Source organism: Squalius cephalus, assembly GCF_949319135.1.
Source record: "Squalius cephalus genome assembly, chromosome: 16".
Taxonomy (NCBI): Eukaryota; Metazoa; Chordata; class Actinopteri; order Cypriniformes; family Leuciscidae; genus Squalius; species Squalius cephalus.
Window position 1 is genome coordinate 20,074,250 of NC_137137.1, and position 22,976 is coordinate 20,097,225.

At 35.9% G+C, this 22,976-nt stretch overlaps 1 protein-coding gene across 2 annotated transcripts; it reads right to left on the minus strand.

Moving 5' to 3' along the window:
• On the minus strand, nucleotides 1-20,388 carry rassf2a (Ras association domain family member 2a). 2 transcript variants are annotated; one of them, XM_079897530.1, is made up of 10 exons: nucleotides 20,048-20,388; nucleotides 10,725-10,808; nucleotides 9,481-9,556; nucleotides 8,974-9,125; nucleotides 6,762-6,874; nucleotides 6,537-6,679; nucleotides 6,282-6,435; nucleotides 2,467-2,588; nucleotides 2,247-2,344; nucleotides 1-1,077 (listed from the first exon to the last, which is right to left on the minus strand). In XM_079897530.1, the coding sequence occupies exons 2-10, from the start codon at nucleotides 10,775-10,777 to the stop codon at nucleotides 1,008-1,010; spliced, it is 981 nt and encodes a 326-aa protein (XP_079753656.1). In that variant the 5' UTR covers nucleotides 10,778-10,808; nucleotides 20,048-20,388; the 3' UTR covers nucleotides 1-1,007. The 2 variants fall into 2 exon arrangements, with proteins under 2 accessions (XP_079753656.1, XP_079753657.1); XM_079897531.1 differs by lacking the exon at nucleotides 20,048-20,388 and adding an exon at nucleotides 13,823-13,976.
• Between the last annotated feature and the right edge of the window lie 2,588 nt (nucleotides 20,389-22,976).

A 22,976-nucleotide genomic window follows, 5' to 3' on the forward strand; every position in this document is an offset into this window, starting at 1 on the left:
TGGTTGTGGAGGTTTTTAATTTTCTGATGATAACATTTTATTCAAATATAATTATCACCATATTCTTAGTTTTACAATCAGTCTCATAATACAGACAAACACATGCCAGATGAAAGGTCAGAAGTATGACAACCCATAGGAAGTCATACAACAGGTGAGAATGAGAGAACAATATGAACCTTTCTTAGCAACTACAGCCAGGCTGTCCTCCTCAGGAACCCAAGTCACCATGATTCTGCCAAGTAAGACGTGTTCCTGGATCAACATATTCTGTTGAGCCCGGAACAACATTCCAGCCTGAAAACAGTCTTAAACTTATCAGCGGGAAATGATAGGTGAATAACGGTGGTGTAGAAGCACCTCAGTGATGTTGATCCAGGAACATGTTGTACTTGGTAAAATCACATTCACCTCAGGAACCCAAACATGCATACTAGTCATACTAAGTCACTCACTCAAACATCATTCAGATGTTCAGACGCTACATTCCCTTGTGCTTCTTCACTCTGTTCTCAGTCATCCTTTAAATTCACAGTCTTTTACTTCAATATGGGTTACACCTCTTACCATCCTGGTCCAGAAAGATTTTAAGCACCTTCTAATAGAGACGCTGGTCAGTTGGAGTTGGCTCAGACCGCATGTATTCTCAATACATCCATGCAAAGTGATCAGTCAGTCATGACCCTTTATAATGGGTTTAACCAAACAAATAATACTAAAGTTCAAAGCATTTCTCTTTGTTACTTTGTGCTTGTCATAGTAATATAAATTCCCTGGTTTAGTGGAATGTGCTTCTATATTATTGTACCTGGATTCACTACAGCACCAAGTAATGCAAAGGAAAAAATATACAACGAATTTTTATATTACAAGATGTACCATCCTTCTTCGCTGGTCAGCAAATATCAATGCATATTTAGTGGTTTGGATTAACGATCATTGAGGGAGGAAGGGGCTGATGACATTGTGTCTGGAAGTCCGTAAGCTCTGAGAGAAGGTTGAGAGAGTCACATACAGGTGGAAGCCTCTGGTAAACACTGGAGCTGTTTCTCAATGATACACCGCAGATACTTGTATCTATTCACAAACAGAGAGAGAGAAAGTTATTTAACCCTCTGATGCATGATTATTAAATCACAATTTTTTTTTTTTAACTCATTTGTTAACAACATTAGATAATGTATTAGCTAACATGAACTGAAAATGAGCAATACATTTGTTACAGTATTTGTTAATGTTAGTTAATAAAAAATCCAGCAGTTTATTGTTCACAGTGCATTAACGTTAATGTTAACAAATACAACTTTTGATTTGAATAATTTATGGTAAGTGTTAACTCGTTAGGTCATTAACTAATGTTAACTAATGAAACCTTATTGTAAAGTGTTACTACAAAAATCAAATAAAAAACAACATACTGATGTATGAAATTTCAGAAATTCAGAACATTCAGAAATTTGGCGTTGGTAAGATTTTTTGATATTTATGACAGAAGTCTCATATGCTCACCAAGACTGCATGTATTTGATCAAAAATACAGTTAAAAACAATGGATGTTTGTTTCCGCCACAGAATAAAAGAAAAAAACGTAACCAACTTTTTATCTCCCAATTTGGACTTTATAACTCACAACTGCAAGTTTCTGTATTCTGTATTAATTACTGTATAATAAATACATTAAAAAAAATAAAAAAATCATACTGGCCTCCAAACTTTCGAACGGTAGTGTATTAGGCTATATTAAACAATAATACAATACTCTTTTTGTGATGATTTTAAGAAAGTTACATACAAATCCATTGCAAATTAAAATAATAGTAAATATCATGCGATCACAAGAAATTAATTCATTATATTACAGTAGATAATTCATTTTTGGATGGCTCTTAAAAGCATGAAACTGATATTTGTCCTTGTGTGCTTCCTTTGACGTCACCGCTCAGGATAGTCACTAGTTGAAGGGCTTGTGACTGTGTGTCTTACTGTGGTGCAATCAGCCAATTAGCATTGTCATGACTCATGACATCATTTTCTGTGGCTCTAAGGGCAGCAGTCACATGGCATTCAGCTTCAACCTGGCAGCAGACCTGAGCCACCGTGAGCAAAGACGACACGATTCTATCACAAACTTTAAATAAAAATATGCCTGCAATTTCTGACGTACAGTATTGTGTCATTGTAGCTGACAGCAGAAGCCTCACGCATGTGCTCAGACGCATGTGTTACTTATGTAAGGTAAATCATACCTGCTTCTCAGCTTCTGCACCTCCCTGTCCTCCTCTTCCTTCAGTTTGGTAATAAAGCTCTGCAGGACAGGCATCTCAAATTTGATGTACTGCGCCACCTAGAGCAGTGGAGAGCAACTGCAGTCAGGTATCAATTTATTTGTATTTCAGTATCAGTAACCTCATTATAAACCCTCCTTCTCTCTCTCACACACACACACACACACACACACACACTCACTTCATAGGGAATCTCCTCTCCCAGATCCTGCTCCATGAGAAAGATCTTGCAGACGTGTTCGCACGGTCCCTGAAGTATTCTCACTACTAAAGGGTAGTCTGTACGCTTCAACTGGACACGCTCTGAAACATAGAGCACATACGTACATAAACAACTAGATTTATACATTTTCTGAAGAATATATGGGGTACAATGGGGCTATAGGCACACCTTAAAGGGGGGGTGAAATGCTATTTCATGCATACTGAGTTTTTTACACTGTTAAAGAGTTGGATTCCCATGCTAAACATGGACAAAGTTTCAAAAATTAAATTGTACGTTTGAAGGAGTATTTCTGTGCCAAAAATTGTCCTTCCGGTTTGTCACAAGTTTCGGAAAGTTTTTTTCGAGTATGGGCATGTGTGACGTCAGATGTAACGGAATTTCCTTATATGGGTCCTAAGGGCACTTCTCCGGAAAGATCGCGGGCGCGCGCGCACTCTTAGACCAGAGCAAGAGAGCGAAAGCAGTTCGCCATCAAAGCGCCCTGCCCGGCTTTTGGGAAGCCAATGTCACCAAAGAAGTGTGTTTTTGGTTGCCAGGGGAAGACAACCCTGCACAGATTCCCAAAGAACCCAGCGTTAAGGCACCAGTGGATGGAGTTTGTTTTTCCTGAGCATCAACGGAGGTTGTGCTAGACTGTTTGTTCCCTGCATTTCGACGATGATTGTTTTATAAACAAAGCCCAGATCGACGGATTTGCAGATCGTCTAATGCTTAAGGATCGAGCAGTCACAATGATAAAGGTTCGGTGAGTAAAACTGCTTCTATTGTCTCTGTGTGTTATTAGCTCGGCGCGTTAGCACAGCTTTAGCTCCGCCCACACGGCCCGCCTTCAGCCGCTCGGTCTTTTCCGGAAAGACTCGGTACAGCCTATCTTTCTTTTATAAATATAATAAAACTAAATACTTTTTGGAGATATGAACGATGCAATACTACTCTATAGGTACTCAAGATTAACAGGAGATTGAGTGAAAATGAGCATTTCACCCCCCTTTAAGGAAAATTTTCTTTTTAATACCCCCATAGTGTATGATTGCAGAATTGTTTTTATATATTTTTATTGAGTCAGCCAGCTATTTATTATTATGTGAATTATTGTGCCTTTAGCATGAACAATACTTTAACATATTCTTAATTTATTAAAAAAACTGTTGATTTAATTACCTTAAACAAAACTGAAAATCATTAACAAGACCTTTTTTTTTCTAAATATATTCTGTAATGTTATCGATTTATTTGCTACATAAATCAACACTTGTCGACATTAGATCAGCTTTGCGTTGCTGCTTGTGATCATGTCAAGGATCAGTTTTCAAATTTCTCCGAACAGAGTGAAACGCAGATTTTTATCCTTTTACCCTAGTGTGCTTTTAGCCCAGTTGTACCCTAATGTTATCTGAAGAAAATGTAACTGGTGCTTGTTCTTGCCAAAACTCTTCTTCATGGTGTTGTGGGAGGTTGCCAGAATGTTGCTATGTGGTTGCTTAGGTGTTTTGGTTACTGGCCCGCAGATGTAAGAGCCTTTACACTCTGGGTTCTAGATTTGTCTTTGGTCTCTCCTTCAATGTTATTCTCTGCCCACTTTAACATCAGCCAGGCAAATTTACCAAACATCAACATCCGCCAGAAGATATGAGGTATCATTCATGTCTTTAGCACAAATATCAAGTTTTAATACTCAGGCTTGAGGTTTGTTCAGATCCACAAATCTAAGGCTATGTTCACACTGCAACCCTTAGCGCTCAATTCTGATTTATTGCTCAGATCCATTTTTGTTGTTGTTGTTGATTGGCTGTTCACATAATAAAAATAAAAAAAGTGTCCAAAATCAGATTCTAGTCTGAAACAAGTCACGATCTTGAACTGAACCGCATTCGCAAAAGAACAATAACAATGTCGGCACGCAGTAGGTGTGTTGAAATCAATCGTTTCTACGATGCATCGCGTTGTGGACGTGGAAGTCCAATATAATATTTTCTGTAAAAAGTGTCTTATATAGCTGAAAATTCATGATTTCTTGTTGTCCGAATTAGTCTGTGTATTTTTTTTCTATCATGTATGATTATGTGATCAAAATATTTTATTTTACTGTTCTTTTGGTAATATTTCATTTGTTTTATTTATAAAAGCCCTGAATAGTCAACTTGTAAAAATTGTGTTGTGTTCATAAATCTTTGGTTACCGTGCCATACTTTGCCTTTAAATTGCTGGAATTATTTCTCACAACTATGTAAGATACAGGAAATGATGTCACTTTCCCTCACTGATAAGATCTGAAGCACTGAAAGATGTGTGAGTTCTCTCTGAGAAAATATTTTAATCTAAAAAGTTTTTACGTCAAGAGTTATTTTGTGCAACGTCAAAATTGTTACCATAATATCCAAAGGAAAACAGAATTTATCACTGATCACGCAGTGGGTGTTTAAAAATCTTTCAATCATGATTTCATTAGTGCAATGTACTCTTAGCATTTCTTTGGCTAATAAGTTCAAAATGGTCAATTCTGTTACCGTCAAACTCTGTTACAAATGTAATTTCTACACATTACCTTGATAGTCTGTAACAGAGTTGACAGACAATACTATAAACAGATTACTTTTTTCTTAAAAGTAAAAAAGGAAGTAACTTTTTTTATATTGAATATGTTTTAAATAAGATACTGGAAAGAATTTCTGTTAGTGAACAGTTTTTTGTTTAACTTTTTGAAATGCAAAATGTAGAATCACTCATTTACAGCGTGTGAGCGTGTGCCTGCGTGCGAGGAACCTGTGTGTATGTGTATGTGTGTGTGCGAGTGTGTGTGGGCGTGTGTAACTTGTAACTTGAGTACACTACTTGACAGTTTAATGTTAGTGTTTATTAGTTCTAAATGCTCCAATCGTCTGCTTTGTTCAGACTTAACTTTTGTTTAACTACATTCAGGAAGTGAACTTTCTTGAAGCAGATAAAACAAAAAGAGTTCCTATATCTGACTGATTGTATTCAATGACGAAAATGTAGCCATGTGCAGTAATATACGTATTGCAACGCATCGTGATGAATCATGATATCGAATCGAATTATTGACATGATAATCGTAATCGAATTGAATTGTGAGACCAGTGATGATTAACACCCCTAGCGCCAGCAAGGAATTATATGGAAGCAAACACATTTACACGTTCATTTATAAGGTGATGTGCGGCAGAGGCCAGCCAATTTATGTGCAGGCGATAATGAGGATGCCGACGAGACTGAGGAGAACGAGCAATGTTTTTCTTGGACATTTTTTCCAAGTTTTGCTTGTATAGAGCTGTCACCTTAATACTTAAATGAGGATAACAGCTCACTGTCCCGACACTGACTAACCTCACTGCAGAGCTCAGACCTGTATCTGATTTAGGACCATATTTGGAAGTGGCCCAAATCAGAATCGAAAAGATCAGATTCCATGTGGTTTGTGCTGTTCACACTGTTTTGAAAGAAACACTCAAGTGTTCAAATGAGTTCTTTGTTTTGCTATGCAAATTATCGTATAACATGATCCCATTTTAGTTTTATAACTTCTCTTTTCTATTTTCCCCAAAATGTGAGGACATAAAAAAATTACAAAACTGATTTGGGACACTTTTGCCCGCAGCCTGAACGTAGCCTAAGCGTCAGCGATTATAATAGTGATTAAAGCCTCCATTATAGAATATATACTGTATAGTTTAAGTTGTGTTGTTCTCTGTCCACTAGATGGCGATTCAGTGTTGTAGTCAAGTGTAAAATAAAAGAAGACAGCAGCTGACCTCCGCTGGTATGAACGAGGTAGAGGGCGAAATCATCTGGGCTGTTCTCAATCTTGAACTTGTTCAGTAACACCCGCAGCACCTGTGGTGTGGTCATGCAGCTGTTGATCCGTACGTTAGTAACGGAACCATACGCAGGTGTGAACACGGCCGTCTGAACGAGAGAGACAGAAAGAAGAACAAGAGATCGCATGACTGATCAACTTATACTCAAACACTCACACACACTCAGACACACGTTTTATCTCAAGTTACCTTGTGGTTGTAGAAGTGACCGTTGATGGAAAATCTGTGCCTTCTGATTCGCCGCTGGTCACTAGGAGACCGTCTCCTGCCCCGTCTCAGTACACCGGCATCGCTTTTGGTTCTAAGAAGCTGAGCGGAGATGTCACACCCCTCTGCCAAGAGAAAACACAAGATGAGGCGGGAAAACCAGTCACAGGTTTATTCAAAGCAATTGTTTTTAAAAGCAAGTTTTACCCTCTTCTTCTTCTTCTTCATGGTGTTGTGTCGTGCCGTTGCTTGATTGGTCCTCTGGGGGAGTCACTTCCATCTGAGGAGGAGATTGAGGAGTCTGTGTCTGACCCTCCTGACTGGACAAGTGAAGAGGAACAGAACAATTATTCCACTACATAATAGTCACAATTCACGGCACAACACAACGTTCTTAATATGTTTAGGCAAAAACATTTGAGTGAACTTGCATACTCTCTTGATCTTGAATAGGTTCTTATTTTGAATAAGTAATTACTACACTCTATATAGTATGAATGTTATCTCGACGTACTACATTTGCCATGTTGTCATTACGTCACTTCACCTCCATTCACAAATCCTCTCCCGTGGCCTCATGGGATAGTAAAGTGTCCACACTTCAGAATCTCACCATCCGGGTACTTTTTGCCTACTCTTTTATGAGTACTGTTAATTCAGACATACTTCTTTTGTCACGTACTGTTTTTCATCTACTACGTAGGGAAGTATGTGATTTCAGATGCAGCCATTTTCTTCAATTTTCCACCATAATTGAACCACAGACATCACATCACCGTTCAAAAGTTTGTGGTCAGTATGATTTTTTTATGTTTTTGAAAGAAGTCTCTTATATTTGTCATTAAACACAGAAATTAAGTTTTTATTTACAAAGTACTTTGAAACGGGAATAGAACAACCAAACTAAACACAACATGAACTGACAAAGAACTGAAGGAAACACAGGGCTTGAAAAGAACAAACTAACCAATCAGCTAAATGAATGACAGGTGTAAGACATAATCAATGAACAACCAAGGAAACAAACTGAAAACTATCCCTGCGTCCTAATGTCCATACTATCCATCCTATATGTGAGGTTAGAATAAGTGTGTCCCAATAGTTGATAAGAGTATGTCAAAATGGATGGTCTACTATTTCCACTAGATTTTCGAAGTGTGGATCCATGCACACTCTAAAGGCTAATATTACCCACAACCCATTGCGCTTTGGAGGAGGAACTACAAACACGAGTAAAAGGTGTTAAAAAACGACAAGACATGGTGGATGTGCGCAACCGACAGTGAGAGGTTTAGATGATTTTAGTGACTAATAATCAAAGTTTAACCTGATCAAACATATTTATTTAATATTATCCGTGTTATATTTCATCTGCAATAACAATGTGGACTTTTATAAAGATCCGTTTGGCCATTAACTTTTAAATGCATCATTATGCATTAATAAGAGGAGAGTTCTCCGCATGAAAGACCCGCGACTGCAGATCAACGTACTGCATTTCTCTCCGATTCGATAGGAAATGAAATTAAATGAAATGTGGAGGATTTTAACTGGGACAACATGATTGAGAGGCCAGTTTACTGTGACAGGATGCGACAGAGAGCAACCGTTAAAGACTGTATGTCTCAAAGCTTGTCTCCTCTTTTGCTACACACTCAAAAGTATGCACTTTTTCTTCACAAAAACAGTACATACTGGAAACTGCTTGTTAAGATAACATAATTATCAAGACGTTTCTGGCACAAACTGATGCCTAAAGTCTTTCATTCTGTTATCCACCTCAGTAGGTGCTGGAAACAATATTTGAGTTGGAGCTCTCAAATATATAAATAGTTCTTTTGAACCCCTCATTTGGATTTGAGGAAAAAATAGATCAGAACCATAAAACATTAGAAACGCGTGCGTTATTTATATCACACAAGTCCAACACATTTGAGCTGATCGAATGCCAAAAGCACGGTCATCACAAGGATAGAGTTGCTATGGCAACAAACAAAGCAGGCTTTCAGTGTATGAGCTGCTATGGTGTGTCAAGGTTACTTGAGTTTAAAGAACTGGGCTTAGTTTCTATGATGATGAAGATGTTTATATGCTATGGTTGATAAGTTACAACTGATTAATCGCCAATTCGCCATTTTATTTACTAAAGTGATGTTTAATGATGGAAAAATTCAGCAGTGCAAAAAAAAATCTTAGTATTTATCAATCTTGAGCAGCAAATCATATTAGAATGATTTATGAAGGATCATGTGACATCCCAAAACGAGATATATTTACTTGAGAAGAAAGATTAACCTTCTTGGTAAGAAGAATTACTGTTTTTTAGCAGCGTACTATTCTTTTGCTCTTCACTGATGTATACTAGTTTCTCAATAAAGCATGTACAGGAAGTCAGTGAGCTAATGCAAAAATATCTGACCTCTGGTTGTCTAGGTTACACCCTGAGTGCCAGGAGGTAGATGAGGGAGGTGGTTTGATTCGCTCGTGGTCATCCTGCATCTGAAGCCTGATTGGTCGACGCAAACCCCATGAGATATTGAGAAGTCCTTCTATGATCAGCTCCTCCTCTTCCTGCCGGCAGAATACATACAACATACATATACGCTCGTACTTGAGTTTGTTATCCTGATGAACAGAAGTGACGATACATAAAGGTATTAGGTTTAAGTGACCCACAAGCCACCTTTTGACTTTTAGAATAAATGAGGCTTATAAATGATAAATACAGCATGTCAGTAATTTGGCACCTGGGCAAGCTGCATTTACAGACACAAAAGAAGCCTCAGTCACCCCCACACATGGGCGCACATCCCCTCCAGACACAGACGCTTAATACTCCCCTGACAATAGTGAATAATTGAGAAAGCACAGAAGGGGTCAAACGCTTCCCCACCTGCCACACAATGAGTGTAAAACTCTTTCTTACCTCTCTGTGTCGTAGCTGCAGGTTCTTCCCTTCATAGTAGAGATTGTAGGTCTTTAAATACGAGAGAATGCTGTTCCTGAGAAAGAACAAAGTCTTGCTTAATAATTCATTTAATCTTTAAAAAGTTAAACTTATATATTGTGTCAGAGGGGGTGTGTCTTAAAAGTTCATTGGGTGCAACCATGTGATAACCTTTCCAATAAATCATTTTTTTGACTGAACTGGCAACTGAATAAAGAAATGAAACCAGCAAATATTTTAAGAAATGCCAGTTAAAAGTTGTAGTTATTTATTAATTTACTATTTTATTGAAACATATATCGATGTGTATTTATTTGTCAATTTATAAAGTCATTTTTTCTTTTGCATATTAGTGCTGTCAAATCGAGTAATCGTGATAAATCTCATCTAACATAAAAGTTTTTGTTTACATAATATGTGTATATATTATATATTTATATATATATATATCTGTCTGTGTGTGTCTGTGCATATATATATATATATATATATATGTATAAATATGTGTCTGTATATACACACAGACATATATATATATATAATATATATAATAATATATATACACACATTACACACATATATTATGTAAACAAAAACTATGTTGGATGCAGTTAATCACGATTAATTTGTGTGTGTGTATATACTGTATATATACTGTATATATACTGTATATATATATATATATATATATATATATATATGTATATGTATATATATATGTATATGTATGTATATATGTATGTATGTATATATGTATGTATATATGTATGTATATATATATGTGTATATATATATGTATATATATATGTATATGTATATGTGTGTGTGTGTGTGTGTGTGGTTATTGTATATATATGTAAATTTCCTGTACTTTCAAGTTACATGGATTGTAAATAATAATAATAATAATAACAATACCTAAAATCTAACATAAATGTAATATATATATACATTAATATATGTAGTTGCAGTATCTAATCTGGTTACTACACACATTCTTTTCTACAATGTGATTAACTATTTTTAACTTTAATCTAGTAGGATTAATTAATTAAGATGAAATCATTTTAATTCAAATTAATGTTCATGTCCATGTATTCTGTAGGGTTTATTTATAATATTTAGACTTACTGTACATAATCCCTTACATAGTGAATACATTATTACAGAACCGTAACAGCCATTAGTTCAGATGTTATCAAGAGTTTAAGATTTATACTCACTTGCTGATGAATTTGTTCTCTCCAACCCGTACACCGTCATTCCTGTCATCCATTTTATCCCAGCCACGACTGCATGGAAGAACTCTAGAGAGACCGAGAGGGAGGAGAACGGAGAAAGAGAATGTTTCTGTTTCTTGTTTTAACATCAAAGAATTAACTCTTCGTTATCTAGGTCAGAGGGAAAAAAGAGGGTAAGAGAACAATCCCTTAAAACAAAGCAAATAATGTATGCATATCTCACACTCCTCACTAGCGCATGTATTTTTGATATCTCAAGACAAGAGACTATGCTCTGTTCTATATCACACAAACCCACGTGAAGCCGACATCTGCAAGTCACAGCTGAAAGTAAACTATTCATGAGGATGTGACCAGAATAGACATGGAGCACATACTGGAATGAATAAGGGGATTGAAACAGTTCATCAACACATTTAAAGACCCCATGAATTCAAAGCTAAAGTTTTGTGTTCTTTAGTCCATGAGTGTTAGCTTTGAGGTCAGCTATAGTAGGCTATAACTCAATGTAAACGCTAGGGCAGTGCTACAGGGAGACAGGAAGGACTGCTGATCGGCCTTGCAGTGCCAAACCACGTGTAACCATATGTCCCTCAGACATGTTTGAGAATAGTAACTTGGTGGAAGAGTGGAGTAACATCTCAGAGCAAGAACTGGAAAATATGGCACAGTCCATAAAGATGAGATGTATTATAGAACTTAAATCGGCTGTCCAGGGACTCATTATTCCATTTCTGTTTGTCATATGTGAAATTTGTTCAGTTTATGCCTCAGTGGTGGAATATTATGTTCATACACATATTTCCACGTTAAGAAAAAAACAAACAAACAAACAAAACCAGTTGAACGTTTCTTTAACTGCTACTTTCGTTTTTACCTTACTTAAGTTTGGGGTCAGTAAGATTTTTATTTTTGAAGAAATTAATACTTTTATTCATCAAGGACACATTCAGTTGATCAACATTTATAATGTTACAAACATTTTTTTTTTTTAACTAACAAAGAAAAACAAAATTCCAGATAAATATTAAGCAGTACTGTTTTCAACCATAATAATAATCAGAAAAGTTTCTTGAGCAGGAAATCAGCATATTAGAATGATTTCTGAAGGATCATGTGACTCTGAAGAAGACTGAGTCTGATGAATGATGTTGAAAATTCAGCTTTAAAGGTTGGGTAGGTAAGAATTGTCTAAAGAACTTTTTTTCAAATTGGCTTAAACTGTCTTTATATACCAATACATAATTAAAATGTAAGTACTTTGAAAAAGAGAGTATAAAAATTGAGTAACTATAGCGTATTTAATCTTCAAAAAACACAGCTCATTAATTCCTACCGGGACGAAACAAGTGATTGGCTTGCGCGACTGTCACTCTCCGTCGCCATGACTACCGCCGCTATTACTGGCTCTGCCCACGTGCGCGCAGTCGCGCACCCGTTTTTAGGTGGGAGTGAATGGAATTAATGAGCTGTGTTTATTGAATATTAAATACACTAGAGTCACTCAATTTTTTATATTCTCTATTTCAGAGTACTTGCATTTTAATTATGTATTGGTATATAAAGACAGTTTAAACAAATTTGAATAAAAGTTTTTTTAGACAATTCTGACCTACCCTACCTTTAACATCATTTAAAAATATATTCAAATAGAAAACAATTATTTTAAACTATAATTTTAAACTTTATATACTCATACCTGGCATTTCAATTTGATGTGTTTCTTCTGGGAAAACACAAAAAATACTGATGACTCATGCTGCACTACACAGATTGTTGTCCAATCAAATGATCTCTAGATTAAGAGTGTCCCGCCCCCCAACTTGATCAGACTTTAAACATTTAAACTGGTAAAAGATGCTCAGTCACAATGATGATCAATATATTAAAAAATGTAGGAATGCCATTGATTGAAATACAATCAGTACTATAGGATAATACAGTATTGTCCCTTGTGGATCATTACAGATGAAACCAGAGACTAAAATGAAACAAGATATAAAGAGCCTACAAGCAAAATAACCAAGAGAGCAATAATCGAAAGAAAACTGTTCCCCAACAGTTCACAGAAATGCTTTATATATTACCTTTTCTAAAAGGCTCAATTGCATGCTGACACATAAACTCATGTTTGGAGGTTCCCCTGGCACAATACAAACTGCTCTACTCAAGGCTTCCTTCCTCACCAGCTGGAGAGGCTTTACTGACTCTTCCGGAGACGGGGACAGGTGCGGGACAACAGGGGTACTGTTACCCTGCTGATACAAATACTCAACATCTCTGAGTGACTACAGCTCTGAAACAATCCTTGCTGTTGCCGTTCTATTGTGTCTCATTCAGTACATAACTGTCATTCCAACAAAGCTGAAACAAATAGTGTCAAACCATATCTAACTTTAATAAAACGATACATTTTCACACTGACTGAACCTAACGTTAAAGGAACTAAAAGTGAGGAAATTGCAGTGACTATCTGCATAGTACGTGGTTTCACAACTTTGTAGGAGCGAATCAGTGTTAAGGGAAAAAATGAAAATTCTGTAATTATTTACTCACTCTCATGTCATTTAAAGCCTGAATGACTTTCATTGTTCTGTGGAAGATAAAAGAAGACATTTTGAAGAAGGTTGATAATCAAACCATTTCGTTTCCAATTGACTTCCATAATATGGACAGGAAATACAATGGAAGTCAATAGGATCCAAAAATGTTTGATTACAAATGTTCTTTAAAATATCTTGTTTTATATTCCATTACAAAGACAGGTTTGGATTGGAACGAAATGAGGGTGAGTAGCCTAAATAATGACAGAATTTTCTCCTTTGGGTGGACTATTCCTTTAAATACAGAAACACACTGCAGAAAGCAGTCATGTGTCCTCTGTATAACATGATAAAATAGCATACTGAAATCAACCTTTTTGCATTTATTCATCTTCATCAGAAATACAACAAAACAGCACATTTCAAATGCCACAAGACATTGATTTAAATCCTGAAGAATACTTTCCATTATCTGTCTCACTATTTCATGGCATGTCTTAAACTAGACATAAGAAGACTAAACCGAGCGCACATTACCTTATCTCTGAAGTAAACGGCTCTTTCGCAGCGGATCGCCTGGTGGTCTTTAAATGCTAAGGGAGTGCTGAACCCATGTGACACTCCTAAACTCTTCCTCTCAGATTTGCACAGCGGAAACTGACACGAGGTTTCAGACTTCCTCAATTGTGGTTTCGCTGGCTGCCTCCTCCTCCCTTTATCTCCTTGTGTCTGTTTCTCTAAAGTTCACCAATGTCTTTATGCACACCACCATCAATCACATACCAACAAAAGATATATGAACCCCATCAACTTTATGAGCACTTAGAATCACTTTAGGAGAACTACTTAGTGTACACAGACATGAGCATGTAACTCAAGGGTCCGGTACACACACAAATACACACAAACAAGGCACAGTCGACCTAGTGAGAGACTCCAAATGGAACCGTTAAAGGCCTAATTCAATCCCTGACAAAACTCCTGCTCGATTATTCTTTCACAAGATTATTATCCCACATGCAAAAATGCAAACGGGTCTCTCTTTTGTACGGGCATGTTTTCTTATCAACACTACCATCTCCTGACCCAGCGTTAAGTATGTGTGGCTGTTAGTGTGTGTGTGTGTGTGTGGCCCCTCCCACGTCTTTCATACACACCACTCGCTGCGCTCAATCAGGAGATGATGAAATATTCAATACCAATCGACCCAGAGCAGCTTATTCTGACATGAATATTTCATATCCCAAATAAAGTCCTGTCAGAACTACAGATGATCAGTATAAGAGCTATTAGTTTCTGAAACACGTCCAAAAGTCATTGCCAACAGATAACAGGGATCAGATGACAGGTGCTGATTAGAAGGGGTCTGTATTTAGGGATGCATGATATATCAGTGCCCTCTCGACCGATATTGTACAAGCTCATTTCCCCGCCATCTAACATCATTTAATTACAATGTTAAATGTTACTGTAAACGGTAACACTTTACAATAAGGTTCATTAGTTAACATTACCTTAGTTAACATGAAATAAGAATGAACAATGCTTCTACAGCATTTATTAATCTTTGTTAATGTTAAAGTCAACATTAGCTACTTATTAAAATCAAAAGTTGTATTTGTTAACATTAGTTAATGCACTGTAAACTTGTACAAACAAACAATGAACAGCTGGATGTTTATTAACTATCATTAACAAAGATTAATAAATACTGTAACAAATGTATTGCTCATTGTTAGCTCGTGTTAGTTAATACATTAACTAATGTTGTTAACTAATGAACCTTATTGTAAAGTGTTACCATGTAACTTTAGTAAATCTCAAAATGAATATAATTTTTTTATACTGTATGTTATATCAGAATATATACTGTTTATAAGTTTAGGGTCAGTGAGATTTTTTTCTTCTAAAGAAATTAATACTTTTATTCTGCAATTAAATGGATCGAAAGTGACAGTTAAAGCAACAACATGGAACTTTTCCTCTGCGGTCGCCCTACAGGTTGGAAGCGGAATTGTCCATTACCGCTGTCGTAAAATGATTTACGGTTACTGTATATGAAGCATGTAGGTTTTTTTTCATATGGGTAATGATATTATTAATCTTCCTCCTTTTATAATTTATACATATTTAGTAGACTAAACATTTTAACTCAACATTTGCGATTTGCATGTCGATTACAATGCTCAAATCTGAACGAGAATGATAGCGATAGCATCCTAACCATCTAAAACTAACGCATGTTAGTGTTTACTAGCTACCAGATTGATAATTCGCTCATCTACTAGCTGATTCATGAAGATAAATAAATGGAGGACCAGATAGTTTCCGTAACGTAGCCAGGCAGACAACAGATTAGAAAAACTAAAGATAGTATGCAAGCAATTTACAGTTACTTACTAGTTCAACAGCATGACGGCCAAGTCAGCATCGGTCTGGTAACACTCCTCTTCCATTAGCTCACGCCAGCGAGCAAACGCTCGACCCATATTGATCCTCGTCCTGCCTTTCAGTTTATCACTCTCCCTTTTCCTCTTCCGACTCTACTCCGACAAAACCTTGGACTTCTTACGTTTCGCTGCTGCTTCAGCCATGACGAAAACAGACGCACGAAAACAAACGCGCTGGTTGGCCACATTTGAGGAAGTGGTGAGCGAAGTGACGTATGCCGTAAAGCAGTCGAATTTTGTAGTTCTTTTTGAGCGCTGGTTACTACCCGCACCGCGAAGTTACATAGTGCCAGTAAAAGCGATACAGACCCCGTCAGGCTCTGGCAGACGTCTCATTCAACCTATTGTAAGTCGATGTACTATCACAAGGGTCTTGGAAATATATTATGAAGGTTGAAAAGCTACATGTTGTTACTTTAAGACATTTATAATGTTACAATAAATGCTGTTCTGACTATTTATCAAAGAATCCTGTAAAAACGTGTACAACTGTTTCCACAAAAAAATATATTAAGCAGCACAACTGTTTTTAACATTGATAATAATAAGAAATGTTTCTTGACAAGCAAATCAGTATATTACAATGATTTCTGAAGGATCATGTGACACCGAAGACTGGAGTAATGATGCTGAAAATTTCAGCTTTGCATCACAGGAATATATACAGAAATAAATTATGTTTAAAATATATTTAACACATTTTTTTTGGATAAAAAAAAATCTTACCAATCCTAACGTTTCAACGGTAGTGTACAGTACAAAATACTGGCCAAGACATCAATCCAAAACAGGCAGAACAAGGAAAAGGGAAAGCCAAGAGAGAATAAAAACATTTCACAATCTTATCTGAACTGTTACCTTCTTCCTTTCCAGTTAACTACTTTTAATCCTTTTTTTATCCAAGATCAAATGTTGGATAGAAAATACACCCCATTATACAAAAAACTAATTTAGATAAAGAAAATGCAAAGATGACCCTGCTTCAGTCTCTGCGAAGCAATAAGCCTTTTTCACGCTTTTCACTGGAACTGCTCAAGCACCACGCTTCGAGAGACATGCACTTTCCACGCTTACGCAACTGTGCACTTGAGCATTAAATGTGTCAGGGGAATTATGAAAAATGAATGAAAAAGAGCATGAGAACTATTTTTACAGTCTTTTGGACTCAAATGACTACCCAATCTGCCAGTTCTCCTAAAGATCAACTCTGCATCTACAAAAAGTACCTAATTATGAATAATTACATGTTTTTCCAAACGCAGACTCTGTCTGGTGGGTTGGCACTTGAGTTGACTGGGCGGGCACATGTGTGGAAGTGCTGGGAAGATTGTGGAAGTGGGACAGACTGGATGGAAGTTGTGGTTCGTTCCGCTTCAGCATCCAAATGGATTGTTTTTGCTTAAGTTACTAGGCTATTTATATAATAAGTTCAACCCGGATTATTTTATGCCTGTTCATGCTATTGTTTGCAATGGCTTTAATCCAACCACGGACACCGTTCCATCCCTCTTTTTCCTTCCCACTGGTTTGAAAGTTATTCCACCTTGTTGTCCAATTCCAAAGCAACCGCTCACTAACCTCTTCCTTTAAGATCCAGGCCAAGATCTCTGCTTGATGTTTCCTGGCCTAGATCCACACACACACACCACACACACACCCACACACACACACCTCCCCCAACCAGCATCTATAGCTCGGCGGCTATTGTTTAAATTGCTACGGCAACCTGGAAAACACTTGCAAAGCAACAACGAGCTTCATCCAACAACTGCTCCTTCTTCCTTTCTTCTTCCTTCCCTTCATTTATATGTTCAGCAGCTTGCACTACCACAGTTGTCGGCATGTTTACCGATGGCTGCTGCTTTGTGTTTCTGAAACACTCAAGTGTTATGAAATATGACACAGAAGACAAAACACAGCTATACTTTGCATGGAAAATCTGCCTGGATTCCCATCTTGCATCTGAGACACTAAGGCTAGTGAGTAACTTATTTGGAACACTGAAAAAAAAAAATCCACATTTATCAAAACAAATGGTTTTTAGATGACAGTTGTTTAGTTTAGAAAAACTATTTCAAGATGAAGAGGATTCTCATTTTTTCCCCATGATTTTGTACTGGAAAGTAACTAAAACTCAAATGTGTCTCAGTCACTGCCTGAAGGTGTGAGGATCACTGTTAAAGGGATAGTTCACCCCAAAAAAAGAAAAAGATGCTATCATAAGTAATATGTAGTTCCAAACCAGTAGGCTATACATTTTTTTTGTCAGTGGAACACAAAATATGTTTTTTAGAATGTCCAAACACAAAGTTTTCATATGGCTTTTCAAGAAGACTTGAAAGAATTGCAGTACGAACTACTTAAAAGTACTCTTGAAGTTTTATACAACAATTATTCCCGGTCCTCAAATCTGATTGGTCGAGCAGCGTTCCAGGAGTGCTGATATTTACGGAAGTTCAACAGCAGTGGGACGTTTCTTTTATTTGTACCCGCCTTTTTCCTACGGCCCTTTGCGCGAATGAGTAACTTTCCGTTAAGCGGAAAACAATCAGCGAAAGGTTTGCTTTATGAGCGCGAAAAGCACTCTCAAAAAACTGAGTACAATAAGATGCCATTATTCTACTCACCCTTCAACCATCCAACATTAAAAGGAAATTTAAAAGTGTAAAAGCCTTAACAAATTACTACAACAGACCATGAACAAGCTTGCAATAATACGAACACGTTAAACATCACTGTAGTAATAAATGTCTGTATTACGTAACATATGTTTATTAACTGGAACATTGAGTGATAAGATTTCAAAGTGATTTCCATCATTTTGACTGACAATAAATATTGAATTTACCTGCTTTAGAAACATTTCAGTAATTAGATTAGAGGTGAAAAGGAGAGACAATTACATTTTAAAGCATCCGTGTGAAAAAAACCCGGAAAGAGAGGATTTGGGGAAGAAAAACGAGAGATTCTTAGTACATTCCAGTGAATTATACATGGGATATATCGTAAATTAAATCGGCAGAACAGACCGCAAGTGTGTGGTATATGTTGTCCTGTTTTATAGTTACAGCGGAATAAAAAGCGAGGAAAACATGATCAGGAGGAAAATAATGCAGCGACTGAAAAGAGCTCTTTCCATAGATATTCTTGTGTGCATTAAAATACCAAGCGTTACATTATTCTTCTGACGTCTGCAAATAGAAAATGAAGGAAATATTACAGCTCATTCAGTCAAACTGACGGATAATGATTATTTGTGACGCAATCTTATTCTAATCTTATTTGGAATGATTTCTTTCAGTCTTTTTGAGTGAAACTTCTCCAAACCGGAAGTGCCTCCCATAATCTCGTTAGGAAAAAGAGGAATACTTCCACTTGTCTGTGACTTTGGTGACTCACAAAGCTTGATGCTTTGGCTTCTTTTAGAACTATTTTCATTGGCGACAATTGAAGTAACTGGCCAATTTCAGACGGTAATCACAGTCAAATCAGATGTGATTATGAGGCAAAATCAGAAGTTATGCTCTCTATTTGAATACATCTTAAAATGTAAATTTACTCTTGTGATGACAAGTCTGAATTTTCAGCAGCCATTACTCTAGTCTTTGGAAATCATTTTGATTTGCTGCCCAAGAAACATTTCGCATCATATTTCAGTTGAAAACAATTGTGCTACTTAAATTTTTTGTTGAAACTGATATTTTTTTCCAGGAAAAAAACGGCACTTATTGGAAACAGTAATTAGTCACACTGTAAATGTCTTCACTGTCACAATGCGCCCTTGCTGAATAGAAAATATAGAATATAATAGAATAATATTTTTTTTTTTTTTAAGTACTTTAATTGTACATAAAAAGAAGAAGCACAAACTTCTCTATTTGTGCTCCATGGAAGAAAGAAAGTCATAGGGTTTAAAAAAAAAAAAAAAAAAGTATTTTTTGGGTGAACTATTCAAGATAAACCAGACTGGTTATGTAATCTGGCCAGATATAATGCCAGGCGAGTCATAGGTACTTTCATTGCTCTCAGGGAGATAAACAACTCTAAATGTTAAACACTGTGGCATATTATTATTCTCTTGACAAGAGTCTACAGATGCTATTGTAATCTGAAGCCTGAATACTAGATTACATTTCCAGTAAGACATTCTCAATGCATTTCAATACACAACTGATAATATAACACATTATGATACAAAGTTGCAAACATGGCAGTAGCAGATAACACAGTCACTCACTGGTCCACAAGCGTCCAAGTCTGAGTACGTCGTGAGTAACAAACATCTACGAAAACAGTGAACACAAGCACCCACCACTCTCTTGTAGATCTCTGCTGCCCAGATGTCACGATGCCCGTCGCTCAGGGGTGTAAATCTTATCAATGTTTTTCTGTCTCCAGACAACACTCAAGCTGAACGAATCTACCATCCGAGACAATATGAACCGATACAGGGCTTTACTTAGTCCAACTCGGACCGAGCTTCTGTGCGAACAATCGCAGTTTGAGGGGGGCGTCCGTCTGAGGAAGAGGAGGAGGAGGAATACCCCCATCTGCCGTTCTAGACCTCAGATAGCGCATCAGCCAATCAGCGCGCGCTCCGACGCCCCTTTGTTCGCGCGCTGCTCCTTTAGCGCTGGAGAACATATGCGTTCTGAGGGGAATCCCCAAAACAATAGCCCACTGAAGAGGAAAAGAAGGAACATAAGCTTAATTTTAACGTGTGACTAAATGCGCAAAATAAGCCCAAAAATAGCCTATTTTATAGACTTGTAAACTATAACTAACTTTTTATTAGTCAAAGAATCCTGAAAAATGTATTAAGTGTCCACAATGCAGCAAAAACTATTTTCAACACTGATAATAATAATAATATATAGCCTATATATTATGCCTGCAATTTGTTTCACTGGTTTATTCAAGGAGTAAAACACATTTTCTCATTCAGCAGTGGAAAATATGGTAACAAATGGGTTAATGACGCTGACAGTGAGGATTAGATCATCATGGGTCATCAGGTCAGAAAATGAGCAAATCTGAGCAGGGAATGACTGGTATCGTTTTAATCTCTTGTCATCTGCTACCCTTCTATGATCTCCCCATCTGTTCAGAACACAGTTAAAGGGTTAATAAAGCCTAAAAAGCTCCAAAGTGTTTTGGGAGCTCAGGATTTAAAAAAAGATTAGTATGAAGTAGGCCTAGGTAAAAAGAACAAATTATTTAGTTCATTTCTAAATATTGTGTTTTTATTGTTTTCTCTGTGTTTAAGGTTTTGTCCAGACATATTCACCATTAGACACTTCTTGTAGGCTTGTAATATAGTATATCATATGATAAATGGTGATTCCTATATTCATAACGTAGCCTACTTTTGAAACAAAATAATAGTTTTTTTAAACAAATGTAATTTTACTCAATTTATTAATGTTTTTACTCCACAGTTGTGCAGTTTTTGGTAAAAAAAAAAAAAAAAAAAGAAGCTTTTTTTATGTAAAATTCACTTTATAAAAGACCCACATTTCTAACTTTCATTCATGGATAATTTTAGTGTAATATTTTTTTTAGGGCTGTCAAAAGATTAATCGCGATTAATCGCATCCAAAATAAAAGTTTGTGTTTACATAATATATGTGTGTGTACTGTGTATAATTATTTTGTATATATAAATACACACACATGCATGTTGTATATATTTAAGAAAAATGTTGATTTTTGTATAATTTATATATACAAAATATATATTTATATATAATATAAATTATATATAAATATATACAGTATATGTATGCAAATATTTCTGTGTATTTATATATACAAAATAATTATACACAGTACACACACATATATTATGCAAACACAAACTTTTATTTTGGATGCGATTAATCGCGATTAATCTTTTGACAGCCCTAATTTTTTCCCATCTTTTAGAAAATGCAGTTTTAAAAGTAAAAAATTATCACTTCAACCAGTAGATGGCTGCAGAGCTCCACTACTTGCTATTTGACTGAAAAGACATCTTTTCCCAAGTTTTTCCATTTGGATCAATATCTACATAATGAGAACACAATTATAACAATAAAAATTACTTTTTGTCAAACATTACATTATGATTAGAATCAATCCTGTACAATATGTTACAAAGAGAAAAGTTGGAATCTTTAGAGTTTATCATTCTTTTCAAACATCTGTTTTTCATGAAATTCTACAAATTTAAAGTGTGTCACTGTCTATGTGTGTTCTGCATTGTTTCTGATTTTGAGGATGAATTTTGTCCATTTTCTAAGCCGGGTCAGACAAATGGAAACAATTAATTTGATTCTAATCATGTTTTTTTTTTTTTTTTTTTTTTTTTTTTTTCAGTACAAAAAAGAAGTAATTTTTATTGGTATAATTGTGATCTCATAATATGTAGATATGGATCCAAATGAAAAAAAAAAAAAAAAAAACTTGGGAAAAGATGTCTTTTAGTTAGTCAAACAGCAAGTAGTGGCGCTCTGCAGCCATCGATTGGTTAAAGTGATAATTTTTTACTTTTAAAATTGCATTTTCCAAAAGATAGGCAACAATATTACACTAAACCATGTCAAATTATCAATGTTATCCCCATGAATGCAAGTTAGAAATTTGGGTCTTTAAGTGAATTTTACATAAAAAGCTGTTTTCGTATAAAAAATATTTTTAAATGTATATAATAAATATAAAAAAAAAAACTGCACAAATGTGGAGTAAAAACATTAATAAACTGAGTAAAATTACATTTGTTTAAAAAAAAAATGTTACAACATACATATTTCATTCCAATTTATTTTTATTTTATATGTGTAGATCTAGAAAGTGTTGATAACTGTACAAAGTTCCATGCCATTTGGACAAAGAGAATTTTTATTTTTTTTATTTTAGCAAACGTCATTTGATGTCAAAAAGACCCAGAACAGCGCACAAGGGTCAAGTTGTGTGTGACTAATCATGTTAACTCAAGACAGTTACGGTCCACACACACACTGGGCTGATGATGGGAGAAGCAGAAGTGAAGCACAGATATATGTGTAACCTGATATACTTAATGAGTTTTCAAGATCAGACAGAAGAGAGAACTGCATTTTTTTTGTCACCTAAAAAGATGGTAACTCAATCTTTCATTTGAAATGCATTTTTGGTTTTTCCACCCTGATAGACTCAACTAGTAATAATCATTAAAATAATTATTTTAAAATCTATTATTATTATTATTATTAAAGGTGCAG